Source organism: Thamnophis sirtalis, unplaced genomic scaffold (genome assembly GCF_051295495.1).
Source record: "Thamnophis sirtalis isolate CommonGarterSnake01/CBP01778 unplaced genomic scaffold, rThaSir2_p1.2 scaffold_2, whole genome shotgun sequence".
Classification (NCBI taxonomy): domain Eukaryota; kingdom Metazoa; phylum Chordata; class Lepidosauria; order Squamata; family Natricidae; genus Thamnophis; species Thamnophis sirtalis.
Genome location: NW_028261382.1, coordinates 17,052,347 through 17,071,863, shown reverse-complemented (window position 1 = coordinate 17,071,863; position 19,517 = coordinate 17,052,347). Strand labels below are relative to the sequence as shown.

General features: G+C 44.2%; 2 protein-coding genes across 6 annotated transcripts in view; one reads left to right on the top strand and one right to left on the bottom strand.

Moving 5' to 3' along the window:
• Positions 1-785, top strand: part of SPG21 (SPG21 abhydrolase domain containing, maspardin) — a 32,151-nt gene extending 31,366 nt beyond the window's left edge. For all 4 annotated transcript variants that reach the window (XM_087704348.1, XM_087704350.1, XM_087704349.1 and 1 more), the window contains exon 10: positions 24-785. In XM_087704348.1, coding sequence (XP_087560474.1) covers positions 24-149 — 126 coding nt within the window. In that variant the 3' untranslated portion in view covers positions 150-785. The remainder of the gene's footprint in view (positions 1-23) is intronic.
• Positions 786-1,044: 259 nt separating this feature from the next.
• The window catches only part of ANKDD1A (ankyrin repeat and death domain containing 1A), a 39,630-nt gene continuing 21,157 nt past the window's right edge, over positions 1,045-19,517 (bottom strand). The window contains exons 9-15 of one of the 2 annotated variants that reach the window (XM_087704345.1): positions 18,559-18,657; positions 14,677-14,775; positions 11,908-12,006; positions 10,131-10,226; positions 7,618-7,819; positions 4,528-4,659; positions 1,045-3,683 (exon numbers count right to left, since the gene is read on the bottom strand). In XM_087704345.1, coding sequence (XP_087560471.1) covers positions 3,619-3,683; positions 4,528-4,659; positions 7,618-7,819; positions 10,131-10,226; positions 11,908-12,006; positions 14,677-14,775; positions 18,559-18,657 — 792 coding nt within the window. In that variant the 3' untranslated portion in view covers positions 1,045-3,618. The remainder of the gene's footprint in view (positions 3,684-4,527; positions 4,660-7,617; positions 7,820-10,130; positions 10,227-11,907; positions 12,007-14,676; positions 14,776-18,558; positions 18,658-19,517) is intronic. The other variant, XM_087704346.1, reaches the window with a different exon arrangement.

Here is a 19,517-nt window from a genome sequence, read left to right as displayed (position 1 = left end):
ACTTCTGTCCGTCTGTCCTACAGATACACTTGCTTCAGTTCCATGGGACCAGATATGCTGCTATTGACCCCTCCATGATCAGCGCAGAAGAGCTAGAAGTCCAGAAAGCCAACCTCCAATCTAGCAACGAGCCAGAACTACCATCGTAATTGGATGACCGGCCATTCTTTCATCTGAAGGGCCCCGCCTCTTTCCTTGTTGGCAGATGTCCTACCCAATCACATCTGACCTTCTCCTTGTCTTTCTCTTTTTCCCACTAAACTGGTTAGAATTGGGTCCTTAAAACTCAGCTGGATGGATTTCATTACATGAAATAAGGCTACAGACACTCGCTCCCGTTTCTGTTTCACACGCTAAGTTTGGATAATAAAAGTTAAGGATGCAACTTTGGAAGACTCATTATAAAGAAAAGAAAACAAAACGAATGCAACTGTCAAGAGACAAAACTTTTAGTACCAAAGCCTTCATTACTGTGCTCTTAATCGAGAATAAATCTTTTTAATATATATATATCTATATCTGTACAAATCTATTATCTCCATGCAGAGAGGGCCTACTATGAACAAATTACAGATGCCTGTACGTTCATTTATAATTTGAATATTTAGTTTTAAACTATGTTGGAAGTGTCAATGTTGCTGTTATGTTTCTTTATATACTGCTGCCGCTTAATGACTTGAAATCAAAGGGTTTTTTTTGTAAAATTTATTTGCTATCGTACTTTTGTTTTTGAATAAAATTTTAACTGGGCGTGGGGAGGACCCCAGTTATTCTGCTGTTAAGAATTTGCAAGGTAATAGCTTTGCTTTGTCCTTTAAGGTTTGGAATTTCGTACAAATTTTGTAATATCCTGTGTGGTCTGGAGCCCTCCAGTTAGATTAGAATTATATGGATCTCCAGAATTTTCAGTTGTGCTGTTCAAAATTCCTGGAGATTAAAATTCATTGAAAGTAGGAGATGTTTATTGAGACCTGAAATGATTCAGGTTTTTTATAATGTGACAGTTCCCAAGTTTTCAGCAGCTACAAACAAACAAACTACACAAGAGGGGGAAAACCATTTATTTGAAAACCAGATGTTTCGACATTGCTTTTAAAAATACAAAAACGTCATGACATATTTAAGAAAAGTGTACCGTCCATAGATAAAACACTGTCGTGTCAGCACTGGTGAGAACAAAACAACTGTTTTGAAGTTGAAAGTGCATATCTGTACAGCTGGAAACGGGAGTGAATCCCGGGCCCGGGGATCTTCCCCGAGACTTTGGGATCAGAGCAAATAATGATGGAGGCTGGGATCAGCCCCAGGCTTCTCCCCTGCAATTGGTATCATCCCATCACCTGGAGAGAAGCTACTTCAAAGTGCAGGAAATGACATAGAAAAACTTCTTCCTGCCTTCCCTTTTGTCAGAGATAACCAATGCCCAAAGAGAGTAAGTGTGTAATGCACCTCCAGGCACCGATCTCAGAGCTGTATCCTCACTCATTGCCTTTTCTGGCAGATCACAGCGAAGGGCCAGCTGGTGTGTAAATCTCTTCCTCAAAGGGAAACTCAACTCAAGGCTGAAAAAGGCCAGGCTAAAGAGGCCCAGATAGAGGCAAAGAAGCCAGCCTCCCACCCTAGCCAGCTCCGTGTGCATAGTTGAGATAAATAAAATGAAAAAATAACAATGGACTACAAAAATGTTGGCTGACACAGTAAAATGGTTCCCCCTTGCATTCCTAAGCCACCTAGCATTAAATGCCATATGGATTGAGACGGCTGTTCTCCCCAGATGTGGACATCCAAATTTGGAGCAATGTTCAACAAAAGGATGTGGTGAACTGAAGCAGAAGTTGCCAGGTCTCCATAGAGACCTGAGGTGCTTTTGTATTAGACCTTGCGCTGTTTGGAGTGTTAGTGCAACTGTAATTTTGGCTCTGTTTCCAGAAGACATATTATCCCTTGATTGTTCACCCAGCACTCTGAACCAGGTTAGTGAAAGCTAGCAGATATAAGTGTGTTTCATTCTAATTGTGGCCAGTTTTAACCACAGTTACGTTTTGCTTGATGACTCACCTTGGGTAAGCTTACGGTTCAGTTTATACAGCACATGAGAGCATAACTAGGTGGAATATACTGTGTGAACTCAAAAGAGTTCAAGACAGATCCGTTGAGTCTTAAGAGGATCATTCTGCTATAATCCATGGTGAGACCTGGATGTTGTGATATCTACAATCATCAGATATTTAGCCAAAGGAGCTTTCAAAAGGCGTTGGATGAAATGAAAGTGACTTAGAATGAAAAGATATGAGTTTCTAGGAAATTTTCAACTGGAAAATTTTCCCATGCAAACGAGCATGATCCCAATTGGAATAGTCACCTCGGTGTAGCCCAACTCTGTACAAGTATTTGGGCTACATTATATGTTGGGATGTGGTGGCTCAGTAGCTAAGATGCTGAGTTTGCCAATCAGAAATGTCGGCAGTTCAGCAGTTTGAATCCCTAGCGCCGCATAACTGAGTACGCTCACGTTACTTGTCCCAGCTTCTGCCAACCTAGTTTGAAAGCAGGTAAAAAATGCAAGTCGAAAAATAGGAGCCACTTTTGGTGGGAAGATAACAGCATTCCGTGCGCCTTTGGCGTTTAGTCATGCTGGCCACATGACCACAGAGACGTCTTCGGACAACACTGGCTCTTCAGCTTTGAAACTGAGATGAGCAGAGACTTGGGAATGACTACCACATATGTACGAGGGAAACCTTTACTTTTATCTATGTGTTGGGAGGAAGAGGCATAAAATCCCCGCTTCTCTATTATTATTTTTTGAACAGTCACTCAAAAAGTAAACATGGCACAACTTTCGAAACTCGGATTAATCTATAAAGTTGAACTGCCAGATTATTGCAGAACATTCTGACCCATGTGTCTGCCTACAAAGCATGCTTTTAGGATAAGTTTCCATTGAAGGAAACACGCCTTTATGAACTCTTAATTGGAAAACAAAGAGAGCAATGTGAATAGGACAGAAACAAGTTAACTCTGGACCAAAGAGGGGCTTATTAGCACCAGAGCGATGATCGTCCTTAGCAATGCTGGTTTGCAATTGGGTGCTGTAGTGTGAGGTGTAGTCAAGAGTTTTAGAGGCATTAGTTGTCTTACTACAACACAGAACAGCAAGAAGCTGGATGGATGATGAATGTCACCATGAGATTTTCCCAATGAAAGACATGTCTAAAGAGGTGTAAACCTCTTCGTTGTGAGTTATTCCAGAGATCAAGTCAATGGGCTGGCCGAGAATCTCCATAAACATTAAATCAATGGGATCGTATGGCAATGCTAAGAACAGATACAAATCCCTTGTAAAGTCAGCTTTAGACCTTTTTTCAGACCTCGTGGGGAGCAGTGGAGGAGGATAAAATCCGTTATTTCCCCTTCTCTCCAACTGAGGCCCTACAGATGCATTGCTGTGATTTAGAGTCTGCCCGTAAAACGGTTTATGCCGACCTGACCTGGATTGGAAAGGTTGCCATTCAAGATGGCAAGAAGCCCTTGGAAACGGTGGCCCTTTGGATGCAAAGTTCTGAAAGAAACCTCTGGCAGAGTTGCATGGAGCCTTGTTGTGTAGCACCTCGGAGCTCACATTGCTGAACACCTGCGTGGAGATGCGGGTGAATCTGCATTCGCTTGTTTCCGGATACTTTCTGTTGGAAGAGAAAACACACGCATGTGTCATTCCCCCGTCTGAAGAGTCTGAATCCGCGAAGGAGGACAAGGCGGAGCTATAGGGGATAGAGATCAAGGGGGCAGCTGTGTCGGCTTCGGAGGAATGTGGGGAGGAGCAGGCCAAGGCAGCCCAGGGCCCCTCAGGATTGGGACGGCTTGTTAGCAGGTAGAAATGTGGGCAGTGTGACCGAGAGAGGGCAAGCAGTGAACACGAGAAGCGACAGAGCTCAGGTGATCAACAAGGACCGACTCCCACTCCTGATCTCTGAACATGAAGAGTGGAGAGAAGGCAGGAACAGCGCAGGCCGACCCAATGACTCGGGAGAAGAGTGCTCCACCCCTCTTCTCAAGGCACACCTGGAACTGAGATTTAAGGAGACACTGTGGGGAGGGGCGTTTGTCGGGAACAAACACTGAATTGGTAGAGTTTGGTGTGCCGGTACAGACATTTGGCGTTTGCGGAACTTCTTGCTTCTTCCTTACTTGTGGACTAAGTGTTTTCTTCCTGACTTCGTGGACTCATTGTTTGTTCTTTGGGTCATGGACTCATCTCCATGTTTCTTTGTTTTGCTGGACTGGGAGAAACCAGAGGCTGCTGTGTCTGTGTCTGTGTGTGCTTTGCTCTAGGACTTGCCAAGAACGTGGGAGTGTTTGAGGGGACATTTGGAGAATTAAAGAGGAATTTGAACCTGGCTGTGTGACCTTTGTGCCTTGTCCCAGGTCATCACAGTATGTGTCTAAGCTGGACTTTGACTTCATCCAGCTGTTCCTGGGATGGACTAGCTCATTAGGCCAAAGAGAAAGGCCAAGGAGTCACTATACCTGCTAAATCGCTCCTCCCAATGCCAACCAGCCCTTCATACAATCCTTTGATTGGGTTGTCTCCTGCCATGATGGCCCCATGAAGCCAAATCAGCAGCATCCGATGGCCGTGTTCTCGGTAGCTTTTGGTGCCTGGCAAAAAGGGAAGAGCAAACTTAGGTTAGAACAATTACCAGACCCGGGTAAATAGGCACTGGTGGTTTTCAGATATAGCCTCCAGGCTAACAAATTGTGTTATATATTTTAAGAAAGCTTCAGCCTTTTAATAAAAGGGAAGAGTTTGAAAAGGTGCCGCTAGAGACCAACATAGCTGTCCTTTGGTCTTTGAGTATGTCACTTCTCAACGCTTTTGCTGAATTGCCAATGTTTGAAATCTTTTTAATTTACTGTAACTGTTTTCAATTGCTGTCCATTGGGATTTTTTTTTAACATTAAAAAGAAGTTTCTGGCTTGAATTGGAGATGATGAAGGGAGCACAGTAGTAAATCCGCTTCCCCAGAGGGTTGGGCTCGCTCACTGATGCAGCTCTATTTCTCTGTAAAATGCTGCCTGGGGTTGCACATATCCTGGGGGTGGGGTGGGGAGAGAACAGAAAATCCAATACAAACATGCTTCATCCAGCTTTTTTTTAAACATGAATAGCCGGTCACAGCTGAACCAGCTATTTCTAATATGGACTGGATGGCAGCCAGGTTAGAGAAATACCGGCTAGCAAAGCGGTTTTGGATTTTTACTTCTTTTTTTTCTTGCAAACCGCTTCTTGGTTTGGTCTCCTCTCTGAAAAAGACGTGTCGTTCATATTTCATGAGATGTTTTCCTTCAGCGCTGGTCTCACAGTCAAAACGCTAGTCTTGCATTTTTAAAACTCAGGGCTATGGCTATTTTAGCCTGTTTGAAAGACCTGAGAAGAAGTACAGAGAAGAGCAACAAAGATGATGAAGCATCTGGAGGCTAAACCAGAGGTGGTATTCAGCAGGTTCTGACCGGTTCTGGAGAACCGGCAGAGGAATTTTTGAGTAGTTCAGAGAACCGATAAATACCACCTCTGACTGGCTCCACCCCCATCTATTCTCTGCCTCCCGAGTCCCAGCTGATTGGGAAGGAATGGGGATTTTGCAATATCCTTGTCCTGGAGTCGGGAGAGAAAGGAGATTTTGCAGTATCCTTCCCCCAGGGTGTGGAGGCAATGGAGATTTGGCAGTATCCTTCCCCTGGAGTGGGGAGGGAATGAAGATTTTGCAGTATCCTTCCCCTGGAGTGGGGAGGGAATGCAGATTTTGCAGTATCCTTCCCCTGGAGTGTGGAGGCAATGGGAATTTTGCAGTATCCTTCCCTGCCATGCCCACCCAGCCACACTCACAGAACTGGTAGCAAAGTAAATTGAATCCCACCACTGGGCTAAATCATAAGATGAACAATTGAAGGAACTGGGTATATCTATCTAACAAAGAGAAGGACTAGGGGAGATAGGATAGTTGTCTTCCAATACTTAAGGGGTTGCCACAAATAAGAGGAGGTCATCTTATTCCCCAAAGCACCTGAGGGCAGAAGTAGTAACAGGTGGAAGATCATTAAGAGAGAGAACCAACCTAGAACTAAGAAATTTCCTTACCAATTAATCTGTGGAACAACTTGCTTCTAGAAGTTGTGGGTGCTCCAATACCAGAAATTTCCAAGAAGAAACTGGAATAGTATAGATCTCCTGCTTCAGCAAGTTGGACTAGAAGACCTCCAAGGTCCTTTCCAGCCTTACGATTCTATGTTCTAAAAAAGTTGGACCCTCTTCATAATACAGATGTTTTAGTGATAGTTTAAAGTTATCATGGCGCTGAAAAAAGTCACTCATGATCAGTCCTTCCCCTTAGGATTGTTGCAGCATCCCCGGGGTCACAAGATCAAAATTCGGGCCCATGGCAACCAGCATGTATTTATAACGTGTGCAGCATCTAAGAGCATGGGATCCTCAAGTCTGACCTTCCCAGATAACTTCTAACAAGCAAAGTCAATGGGTGAAGCTGAGTTTATTTAATAGCCTGATTCACTTGACTGAAGTGATTAGCTTAACAACCAGCAAAACAATTTTTTGGGGTAAAATCAGATATGATTCACTTAGGGTCCTCCTGGGCAGTGGAAATTCTGGTCCCAGTTGTGCTTGTAAGTTGAGGACTTCCTGTAGACATGGCAAATTCATTTTTTTACTACCGGTTCTGTGGGCATGGCTTGGTAGGGCGTGGTGTGGCTTGGTGGGCATGGCAGGGGAAAGATATTGCAAAATGCCCATTCCCTCCTCACTCTGGGGCCAGCCAGAAGTGGCATTTGCTGGTTCTTTGAACTACTCAAAATTTCTGCTACCGGTTCTCCAGAACCTGCATGCAGTGGTGGGATCCAGCCAGTCCGCACCTATTCGGGAGAACCAGTTGTTAACTTTTTAAGCAGGTCGGACAACCGGTTGTTGGAAGAAATCTCCTTTTGGTTTTTTTCCTACTTTACAGGTCTAATCCTGTAAGGAAGGCAGGAAGGAAATATTCTGGTTTTGTTTCTAGCCTAATCTTGATTGCCCTGCTTATAGAAACTGCCTCTCTAGTTAACCCTCATTGCATCGTAACAGCTAAAGTGAAGCGCCCATCGACCTGAGTGACGTTGAGTTGGCCACGCCCACCTGGTCACATGACCATCAAGCCACACCTACCCAGCTGATCATTACGGCAGAGAACTGATTGTTAAATTATTTGAATTCCACCACTGCCTGCAAGACACTCTTCTCATATGTTCAGGAACGGTGGTGGCATTTAGCCTGATTGGACTGGTTTGGATGAACTAGTAGTGGCGGCCTCTGGGTGGGCCTACCTACCCGCCCCGGCGCTATGCTGTCCTATTTAGCTACATTTTCTAAGATGCGTGTATACATGCAAGTCGTGTGTGCGAGCAAAGCGCATGCGTGGAAGTTGACATTTTTGGTGCTTGGCGAACCGGTAGTAAAATTATGTGAAACCCACCTTTGTTCAGGAACCACCGGAATGAAGATCTTGGTCCCTGATCTCCTACTGCTACTTAGCAGCAGCTGGGATGAAGGTCATCTCTGTTACCTACCTGTCCACTGGTGTTCAATGGCCCGGATATGCGCCTCCGTGAATTTCCAATAATGTGCAAGTTTCTTCCACTCATTGGCCTTGAGGTATTTGGTTGCCAGCCGCCATATCACCGAACGGATATGTTGCGTTTCCAGCCGATGGTCTTGCTTGAAAGTTAAACGTTCTGTTATCCAGGAATCAGAGTCGCTGTTGAGGTTATCCTGTAAAAAAAAAGGTCACAATTTCCTTCACGGTTCATGTTACGAAGCCGGATGCTTGTGGTTATTCAATAAACCATGGTTAAACCAAACCCAAGATTAGTGTAATGATTGAGTACAATCCCTTAGTATCACTGTCTTGTCAGGCAAGATTTGATTCCTGTAACTCCTCTAGTGGGGAAATGGAATAGTCATGGGGTAAATCATCCCCACAGATCCAAACATGGAATGGGTTATAATCCTTATTAACTGATTTCTAATTCTTCATCTGCCTCTGGGCAGTATACACCAACCTGGTTTGCCACGGTTCATTTAACACAGTTTTTCCCAACCTTAGCGACTTAAAGCTATGTGGACTTCAACTCCCAGCTGGCTGGGGAATTCTGGGACATCCACACAGCTTAAAGTTGCCAAGGTTGAGAAACACCGATTAAACCACTAGGTAGGGTTGGCTCAGTGGCTAAGTGGACGCAGTGGACTCAGTGGCTAAGACGCTGAGCTTGTTGATCAGAAAGGTTGGTAGTTCGGCAGTTCGAATCCCTAGTGCCATGTAACAGAGTGAGCTCCTGTTACTTGTCCCAGCTTCTGCCAACCTAGCAGTTTGAAAGCACATAGAAATGCAAGTAGAAAGATAGGAACCACCTTTGGTAGGAAGGTAACAGCGTCCCATGTGCCTTTGGCGTTTAGTCATGCCGGCCACATGACCACGGAGACGTCTTCGAACAGTGCTGGCTCTTCGGCTTTGAAACGGAGATGAGCGCTGTCATCACTGACAGGGCAAGCCTTTTGCATATAAAAATAAGAATCAACCCTACTCCTGTCTAGAACTGATGGTGTTATCCAGTTGGGTCATGAGATCTCTGCAAGCCAACCATCAAGCTCAGAGAGAACCAAGGACCCCACAGTTCAACCCTCAGCTACAAATATTCTCTTCTATCTCATTACTCCATTTGACAAAAACAAAGTGTCTTTCAAAAAACCATTCAAAGGAAAGAGGATTATGGTTAAAAAAAAGGTTCTACATGTTCTTGCAGCTATTTAATGTCAGGATATAAATAAATATCCTATCTACTATTGGCCATCCTCTCCCCACTCTTCTGTGATCTCTCCGGCTTTTCATATTTCCTTCCTTTTTATTGGATCATTTTTACCTGTTGTGACCCTCCCAGAGGTGTTTTAATGAGATGGGAAGCCATATAGCTCAATCAATCAATCAAGTCCCTAGGCTTTTCCCAATAACATCATGACTGTTACCACAAAGAAAGATTTCTATCCTTGAGAAACAATTGCAGGGTTTCGGTTTCCTCTGGAGAAATTCTCCCAGTTTTGACAGAGTTCTTTGCGTCTGACTCCATCCCACAGCTACATTTTCCTGTTTGCTTGGTTTCCCCCACCACCACCACACAATTAACTGCTTATTGTTCAAACTGTCCAAAGAGCTGCTGATTCAGTTCTATAGAGGAATTATTGAGTCTGTCATCTGCACCTCTATAACTCTGCAACTCAACAAGACAGACACAGACTCCAGAGGATACTTAGAACTGCAGAAAAAATAATTCCTACAAATCTGCCTTCCATCCAGGACCTGTACACTGCACGAGTCAAAAAGGGGGCTGTGAAAATATCTACAGACCCCTCACATCCCAGACATAAATTGTTTCAACTTTACTCTCAAAACGACGCTATAGAGCATTGCACACCAAGACAACTAGACACAAGAACAGTTTTTCCCGAATGCCATCACCCAGCTAAACAAATAATTTCCTCACCACTGTCATATTACCTACTAAGACTTTATTATTATTATTATTCTCTTCCTTCCTAATACTTATCTCTTCCCACTTATGACTATAACCATGTTGCTTGTATCTTTACATTTTATATTGTTTTATTTGTTTCCTAGTATGATTTGAATGTTTATTAGTAACCTATGACTATCATTAAGTGTTGGATCTTATGATTCTTGATGAATATCTTTTTCTTCTTCTTATGTACACTGAGACCTTATGCACCAAAGATAAGTTCCTTGTGTGTCCAATCACACTTGGCCAATAAAGACTTCTATTCTATTCTATTCTATTCTATTCTATTCTATTCTATTCTATTCTATTCTATTCCATTCCATTCCATTCCATTCCATTCTACTTCTGTTCTGTTCCATTCCATTCCATTCCATTCTTTATTATTGAAAACCATTTTGTGCTTCTGCCCAGTTAACCTCTTTCCATTTGGGGCCCGTATTTCCTCAGCCCCCAATTTCCTTCACCTCATTTGGTCACCTCAGAGTCACCTCAGAATCACAAAGCACACTTACTTTTTCCCACTTGTAAAACCTATCCGCTTTGATGATCATATCAGCCAAAGTGATGTGGTTCCCACGAGCAGCTACGTCCAGTGATGTTTTTCCTTGCTGCAGAAAAAATATATAAATCCCCCAAGTTGAACAGGACAAATCTTTGGGGCTTTTTAAAATTAATGGGCAGCAAATATTTAACTCCTGCTATGTCATGACTGTATTTATTCCAATGATCGATAGGTACTCGTCCTTGCATTTTTAGTAAAGATTTAGTTTTGCCTGATGAAAATTAAATCTTTATAGTTGATGCCATGGAAATTATTAGATACCAGTTTTATACTGTGATTTTTTAAAGCATGGAGGAATTTGCAAGCATTTTATATTTTCCTGTTGAGCTGAATGTCTATGGAGATTCCCAAACAAGCAGGTCATGCTTGTTCCAAAGGTGTTTTTCTAAAACGCAACTGACTTCCTTGCTTTTTTTCCCCCTTGAAAACATTTGGCTTCTCATCCAAGAAGCTTCTTCAGTTCTAACTGACCGGTGGAGAAAGAAAAGATTTAGCCTGACTGCAAAGAATGTAAACCCTTCCATTCCCCACCATTACTGCAACGTGCTCTTCATGGGGCAGCCCTTGAAGAGTATTCGGCGACTTCAGCTTGTCCAGAATGCAGCCGCGCGAGCGATTGTGGGTGCACCTCGGTTCACCCACGTAACACCTATCCTCCGCGAGCTGCACTGGCTGCCTATCGGTCTTCGGATACGCTTCAAGGCGCTAGTCGTCACTTATAAAGCCCTTCATGGTATTGGACCTGGGTACTTGAGAGACCGCCTGCTGCCAATTACCTCCACCAGACCGATTAGATCGCACAGAGCAGGCCTCCTCCGAATTCCATCCACTGGCCAGTGTCGGCTGGCGACTACCCGGAGGAGAGCCTTCTCTGTGGCTGCTCCGACCCTCTGGAACGAACTCCCCGTGGAGATTCGCACCCTCACCACCCTCCAGGCCTTCCGCATAGCCTTTAAAACCTGGCTGTTCCGACAGGCCTGGGGCTAAAGAATCGTTGCCCCTATCTCGAATGGTATGATTGTTGTGTTTTAACTATGTATTGTTTTTGTGTTGTTGTTAACTGTCTGTATCCCCCTTCCCTTGAGTTGTGAGCCGCCCTGAGTCCCTTCAGGGAAAAGGGCGGCATACAAATGAAATAAAACTCAAACTCAAACACACACCAGTAAGTAAGAAATATAATAAGCGTAATCTTTATTGTCATTGTACTTAAATACAATGAAAATGGGACAGGGTGCGCACTGAAAAACATCGTTTTTGTAGATCAAGTGTGGGGTGCATAAAGTAATTTGCAGAGATGGGTTGCTACCGATTCAGATCGGTTCGGCTGAACCGGTAGTGTTTTGGCAGCCTGGGTCACTGGGAGCAGCAGCCACCCAGGCCCACCACCACCACCACCACCACCCGATCCAGTTCTCCTACGGGGGTGCCATCTTAATTGCACAAATGTAATTTTTTTCTTTTTTTAATGTTTTGTTCATGCGCAGACCTATTCGTGCAGAGTGCGCATTTGGCGTGTGCATGAGCGAAGCAAGCGTGTGTGTGTGTGCAAAAGTTTTGCGCGCACTGAACCAGCAGTAATGCCGGGAGCAAACTATCCCTGGTAAGTTCCCTTTAAATCATCCTCTGTGCATTTTCATGCTAAAATCCTGTAGGCACGGCTGGTGCCTACAGGTTTGCAAAGAGGTAACATTCCATGCATACAGAAAGAGGCAAGACAGCGGCATTACCTTATCAGTTAATTTTAAATTCACCCCAGCCATGAGGATCAACTCAGCAATATCTTGCCTTCCGTGCTCCGCAGCAATATGAAGAGGACTCTGTTGCCTCTGAAGGCAGAAAGGAGAATCAGAAATCAGCACTGCAAAGAATTTGGGAGAAGCATCCGTTCCTTAGCATTGAGATAAACTGCTTTTTTGGTATCTGGTTAAAAGCTTTTTCTGTGGCCTCAAAGAGGCCTTCTCATAGAATACAGTACAATGGCAGAGTTGGAAGGGACCTTGGTGGTCTTCTAGTCCAACCTCCTGCCTAGGCAGGAAACCCTATACCGTTTCAGACAAATGGCTATCCAACATCTTCTTAAAGACTTTCAGTGTTCGGGCATTCACTGGAAGTCTTTAAGAAGATGTTGGATAGCCATTTGTCTGAAACGGTCTTCTATCTTTGGCACCTCATGGGGACAAGAAGCTACAGCAGGAAGGAGCCAACTGAATCAAAGGGATAGGTAAGAGATTTGTAGCCTTTACTGTCATTATTCTGTGTACATAATGAAATGCATTAAGATGGAATTTCAACGCCCCCTCTCCAAAGAAAGAAAGAAAGAAAGAAAGAAAGAAAGAAAGAAAGAAAGAAAGAAAGAAAGAAAGAAAGACCCACCCACCAAATAATGCCAGCATCCCAAGGATAACAGTAAGATAATAAAAGCCGCAGCATCCAAGAGTGCCAAGTTATCCAAAATGACAACAAAGATTACACTCACACACAGACACACAAATATATTAATCACAGTCTATCTTGAATACACAGCAGAAAAATGTTGTTACGTGGGCCCCAATGCCAGCTGAATTTCACCCCAGAAATAATGAGAGAAACCCCTTCAATAATTCCTTGGACTTTGGGGTAGCTGCCTGAACTCAAAGGGAATTTTTTCCACAACTTCCATAATAATTTTATTACCAGGATGCGCTAAGACAAAAAGGGCTATAAGATTATGTATGTATGTATGTGTACTTCCTATTTATGAACTGCCCATTTCTCTCAAAGAAAGAGATCTTATTTAGAGATTTAATTAATTAATTGTTCAATAGTCCACCGTTATTGTTCTTATCAATAATTCAAGACAGCTACCTTATTCAATATTCCCCCCTCCTCCTTTTGTCTTTACAACAAGAAGAAACATGTGAGGTGAGTTGGGAGGAGAGAAAAGGACTGGCCCAAAGGACACCCAGCCAGTTTTGATGCCCAAGGTGGGACTAGAACTCCTGGATTCCCAGTTTTCCAGCCTGAGGCCTGAAGGGCTGGTATTAGACAAAGAATTCCAGCAAGGGAACTCAATTTTCAGTTTATAACCAGTGCATATAGCTCCAAGAATCTTCAACCAAGCAATGCCATCTGCAAAGACACAGGAAGTGCCCTTTCCCTGTCATGGCATCTGCTTTCTGGAATGAGATCCCCTTGAGATCCTGGTGGATCCTGCTCAGATGGCATCATCTTCTCCCAGACAGTCATTTAAAGTGACTGAGCTATTATCTGCGTATGTTTGTTGGGCTGTTGGCCATAATTGTCATATTGGTCTCAATTTTTTCCTTGTTCTTCCTTTAAATTGTTTTTTTCCTTCCTTTCCCTCCCTATTCATATTATATTTTATCCTCCTTATGTTCCGAGCAGCCCAGAGGTGTTCCAGAGTGGAGTAACGACTAAATCGGATAAATAATTTAATCAAAAGAAATGAAAGTGGTGCAGCGCCGAGGATTTGAAGAGTAGAGCTATGCTTCAAAGCGCACAGAAGCGTACACACCATCCAGTAATGGTACCCTCATTTCTTCAATACCGGTTCGGTAGTGGGAGCGTGCGCGCATGCACAGAAGGTACGTAATGATGTCTCCGTAGCCTCGCGCTGCCGCCACTGGCAGTTCACCTGAACCGGTGCGAACCGGCAGAAGTCCATCTCTGACACCGTCCCTTAAACTAAGCATCCCCTTTCCCACAATTGTTTTGACCTCATTGAAAAGCCATCAAATTAGGTGAAAAGCTTGAGTGGTGCGGTGGCCTAGAGGTGGAGCTTTCGGCTCACAATCAGGAGGCTGTGAGTTTGATCCCAGGTAGAGGCAGATATTTCTCTCTCTGGGCACACATGAGAATATATCTGCTGGGAAAAAAACTCTGCATTGGCGACAGGAAGGGCATCTGGCCAGTAAACATTCAGATCTGTTCAGTTGCCCAGGCTCCACCCCACAAGGGATTATGGGCTCGTTAAAAAAGGGCGATGAGGAGGAAGGTGAAGAGCTTGCAAGCACACTAACCTGCTGCCAAAGCTTCGTCAGGCCTGCAGCCATATTTCTCTTGGATCTTTGGCCTGCTACACTTGCAATTATTCTACTATGCATTTTCTACTGTGGGAAAATGGGGGGGGGGGGAGAATTGTACGGAGTTAGATGCTATGTAGCCATAACAAAATTCTCTCTAAAAAGCCAAGGTCATCCTTTGTCTTTGCACCTCTGCACCTGACCGGAACTGGATGGGTGGAACTGCCAGCATGGCAGTGGGAGATTGGACCATGTGATGGACTTATGGGGGTGGGGGCAAGATCTTGAACTTTCAACTGGGTGCGGAAAACTGGGAAGCTTTCAGATTCGGGTTTTCCCAGATGTGCCAACATGGCTCTCTTATTAAATTGGAACTTTGAGCAATACTTTGCCTCGGACTCTGATTTAATTTTGGATGCTATTTGGAACTCTGACACTTAAACACATTGGTTGCCATAGTTTAAAAAATCTTACATTATCAGGAACATCAAGGTCACATTCAGCATCAATGAGAAGTTTGACAATGGCTGGGTAGTTCCGTAGCACTGCAATGTGCATGGCTGATGCATTTTGCTGCGGAAATTTAAAAAAAGCAACATTAATGTACTTAGAGCATTGAGCAAGTCTAAGCTTCTAAGTTGCATTTTGTTGATTAGAAAACCCACACTGGAAATTCACACAAGTTGCAGTTATTTGTTACATTTGGTTGCACAATGTAAGTAGTCCTCAACTTACAACAGTTCATTTAGTGACCACTCGAACTTACAATGGCACTGAAAAAAGTGACTTAGAGCTGTTTTTCACACTTATGACAGTTGCAACCTCCCCATGGACATGCGATCAAAATTTGGGTGCATGGCAAATGGTTGATATTATTTACAACGGTGGTGGTGTCCTGGGGATAAGTGATCACCTTTTGAGGCCTTCTGAAAAGCAAGATCAATGGGAAAGCGAGACTCACTTAACAACCTTGTTACTAACTTAACAACTGCAAGAGCCAGGAGGTTAGCTGCCGGAGCGTGTTTGCAGTAACTCCTCTTTATTTTATCAATTTTTGGTATTCCCACTGAATACTTTTTATTTAACTACTGCATTTTTCAGACTATAAGATGCAGCTGTGTATAAGACACACCAAGATTTCAAAGAAGTAAGTAAGAGAAAAACATTTTTGTCGTCCCCGGCCCCCAGGAGCACTCTGCAGGCTTCAATAGGGCTGGGGGAAGGGAAAAATGCCCCAGTTTTTGCAAAAAAGGGTAAAAAACGGGTCATTTTTTCACAAAAATGGGGGCACTTTCTCCTTTCCCCAGCCCTGCTGAAGCCTGCAGTGTGCTTCTGTGGGCTGAAGGAAGGGGAAAACGCCTCAGTTTTCCGCCCATTTTTTGCAAAAATGGGATGCAGGGGTGGGATTTTGGGATGCCAAAAATGGCTGTAGTTGGTGTATAAGATGCACCAACATTTCCACACTCTTTTAAGGGGGGGAAAGGGTCCATCTTATAGTAAAAAAAATACGGTAATATTCTTTGGATGAGATAATAGCGACGAGACACAACACAGATAAAGTTGTGTTGTTGTTTTTTTGCCTGGGACTGATAAGACATGGGAAAAAGAAAGAAATGCCATGGTACCAGCCTGGGAGCTCTCCCGCACATGCAAACTGCAAAACAACCAAGAATTGAAGAACATTTTGCCGGAAAGAGAACTGTAAGTAAAACTAGCCCCCACTCCATCTCCAACAAATTTGAGATGTTAGAATGGGACCTTCAAAGAGAATTGACAAAACAACAGCTATCAGATGTTCCCGGTCTTGTGGGAAGGCAGCAAACTGACAGCCGGCTGTTCTCACAAACGATTAGACCAGCTACATCCTGTATGGAGTCTGAGATAAAGGCTAAAGAGGCTAAGAACAACAAGCTAATTCAGAGTCCAAAGAGATTACCGTGGGAAAATACAACGGAGTTTATGGCAAAGCAATGCCTTCTCACAGCGCCAACGGTTGTTTCAATATTTGAGCAGCTAATAGCCATACAGCTGCAACGATTCCCTTAACAATTGTGGCAAGAAAGAGCATAAAACAGGGCAAAGCTCACTTAATAACTGTCTCGCTTAGCAACAGAAATTAAGTAGGGGACTACCTCAGGGATGGGTTCCTGCCGGCATTATCACCGGTTCGGTGCCCGAAAAACTTTGCAAGTGTGTGCGCATTTGCACTTAAAAAGGTCTGTGCAGGAGCACACCATTAAAAAAGGAGGGGAAATTACATGTTTTCAACGAAGATTGTTCTGCGCATGTGCAGAACAGAAAATAAAGATGATGGCACCCAGAATAAGAACCGGTATGGTCGCGGGTCCAGCCGAGTTACTACTACCTATTCGGCTGAACCGGTCTGTATCTCTGGATTACTTGTACATTCCCCTGGGCCATGGGGAACAAAGCAGATCCAGAGGATTAATTCAGAGGAATCCACGTTAATCCCAAAGTGCCCCACAAATTAAAACAATGCTCTCTGGTCAGTTGTGTATGTAGTGGGTTTAATGGTCTTCTCCCTGTTCTAAGTCAGAGTCAGAGTCATAGAGAAGCCCTAGAAAAAAGGTCTCTAGAAACGCCATCTTGATCGCTGTTGGGTTCAAACAGGTCAAAAGCAAACAATCTGCCCACAAGCTAGTTTATTCATTAATAAACTTTCCTGCCACACCAAAGGTGGGAGATCTTTTGTCAGTTGTGCTCCGCAGGTGGGAGAAACAAAAATAGGAACCGAACCTTGCTTTTACTATAAAAAGGGCTTGCAGTTCATATATGACAGTTGCTGAGTTCCTTTCTTCACGTTTTTCCTTGTTCTTGTAATAACCTTATGCATCTGACAGCTGAATCGCAGAATCATTGCACACACCATGTCCGATTCTAATAGTAGCCAGGAGAAGCCTGACACTACTGGAGTTTTCAGTTGCCAATGCTCTGGCTGCACCAGGGGAGGTTCCAGATAGTGATAGGGTAGAATAGCAATAGTAATCGCTCTTATAATTATATAGTGTTTCACAGTACTTTAAAGCCCTCTCTAAGCAGTTTAGAGAATGCGCCTATTGCTCCCAACAATCTGGGTCCTCATTTTACCCATCTCGGAAGGATGGAAGGCTGAGTCAACCTTAAGCTTGTCAGGCTCAAACTCCTGGCAGTGGGCAAAGCTAGCTTGCAATATTGCATTCTAACCACTGGGAGGGAAGGAAGGAAGATAGCAATAGCACTTACACTTAGAGTACATCCTGCTCTACAGCCCTCTCTAACTGGTTTACAGAGTCAGCCTCTTGCCCCCCAACAATCTGGGTCCTCATTTTACCCACCTCGGAAGGATGGAAGGCTGAATCAACCTTGAGCCGGTCAGAATCGAACTACTGGCAGTAGGCAGAGTCAGCCTGCAATACTGCCTTGCAGGCATGGAGCAGGCAGGGCAATAGCACTTAGACTTATATACTGCTTATATACTTAGTGTATACTTATATACTGCTTCAAAGTCCTTTACAGCCCTCTCTAAGCAGTTTACAGAGTCAGCCTCTTGCCCCCAACAATCTGGATCCTCATTTTACCCACCTCGGAAGGATGGATGGCTGAATCAACCTTGAGCCAGTCAGGATCGAACTCCTGGCAGTCGGCAGAATTAGCCTGCAATACCACATCCTAACTACTGTGCCACCACAGCTCCTATGTCTGTGATGGCGAACCTAAGGTATGTGGAGCCATTTGTCAGGGCATGCGAGGCGCTGAGTTTACCCTTTTTAAAAGCCATTTTTCGCCCGCCCCCCCGAGGCTCCAGAGGCTTTATAGGAGCCTCCCCGCCCCCAGAGGCCCTCCGGAGGCTTCATGAGCTTTCCTGAAGCCTCCGGAGCACAAAAAACCGGCCCTACAGGCAAACCGGAAGTTCTGGAACGGACTTCCAGTTTACTAGGAGGGTCTTTTTGACTGCTCTGGAGGCTTCAGGGAAGCCTCCTGAAGGTCCCTGAAGCCTCCGGAGGGCTTCCGGGGGGCGGGGGGTGGTGAAGTCTGTTTTTGCCCTCCCCAGGCTCGTATAAAGCCTCTGGAGCTTGGGGAGGGTGAAAAAAGCATGCAAAAAATGGTGGGGAGTGCCTGTAGTGTGTGCGTGTGCACTGGGGGGGTTGCGCATTGCATTATGGGTGCTGCACGCCCATACACAACCCCCCCCTGCGCTCCCCCTACTTATGGCACACGAGCCAAAAAAGGTTCGCCATCGCTGTCCTATGTGATACTTCGAAGGGAAACCCAGCTGAACTCAGTGGATGTACCTGTTCCCGCTATTTGGAGATAATGAGGATATTCTGGTTGCAGTTGATGAAACCAGTCACTTACGTAATTCAGAGCATCTGTTTGGATTCCTGCACCAAGGAAGGTTTTGGCCATATCTACATAGCCATTCAGTGCAGCATAATGAAGGCAGGTCATTTTTTTCTGGGGGGAGAAAAAAAATCAGGAGGACATCTTCAGGCAACACAAGCTCACAAAAACCTACCACAGCTAGTTCTTTACATACAACTGCTTGTTTAGCGACCGTTCAGGGTTACAAAAGCACTGAAAAATGCCACTTATGAATGTTTCTCATACTTACAACCCATGATCACGGGGATATAGAAATGATGCAAATAAACAGATCACTCTGCTAAAAACTAATTCCCACAACCCTGTTAAACTATTTGCTAAGACTGCATTACACTATATTGCCAAAAGTATTCGCTCATCCATCCACATAATCAGAAGCAATTGTGAGTGAATACTTTTGGTAATATAGTGTACTATTCTTCTTCTCATCCTTCCTAGTACCTAGCTCCTTCTAATAATGACTATAACCTTGATATATAAACTTTATTGTCATTGTATGTATATACACAGTGTACACATACAACAAAATTCACATAACACTCAGAGACCAGGACCAATGGTTCCACCACAAATCCGCGGTAGACTAAAGCGCGCTCGATGAAAGCGCGTATGTGACGTCATCACAGTGCGACGAAAACGGCATGCTGTGAGCGGTAAATTTAAAATTAACGCGAAAACCTTACCCTAACCCCCCCAAACCTAACCCTAAACCTAACCCTAAGCCTAACCCTTAACCTAACCCTAAACCTAACCCTAAACCTAACCCTTAACCTAACGCTAAACCTAACGCTAAACCTAACCCTTAACCTAACCCTAAACCTAACCCTTAACCTAACGCTAAACCTAGCGCTAACCCTTAACCTAACCCTAAACCTAACCCTAACGCTTAATGTAACCCTAAACCTAACCCTAACCCTTAACCTAACCCTAAC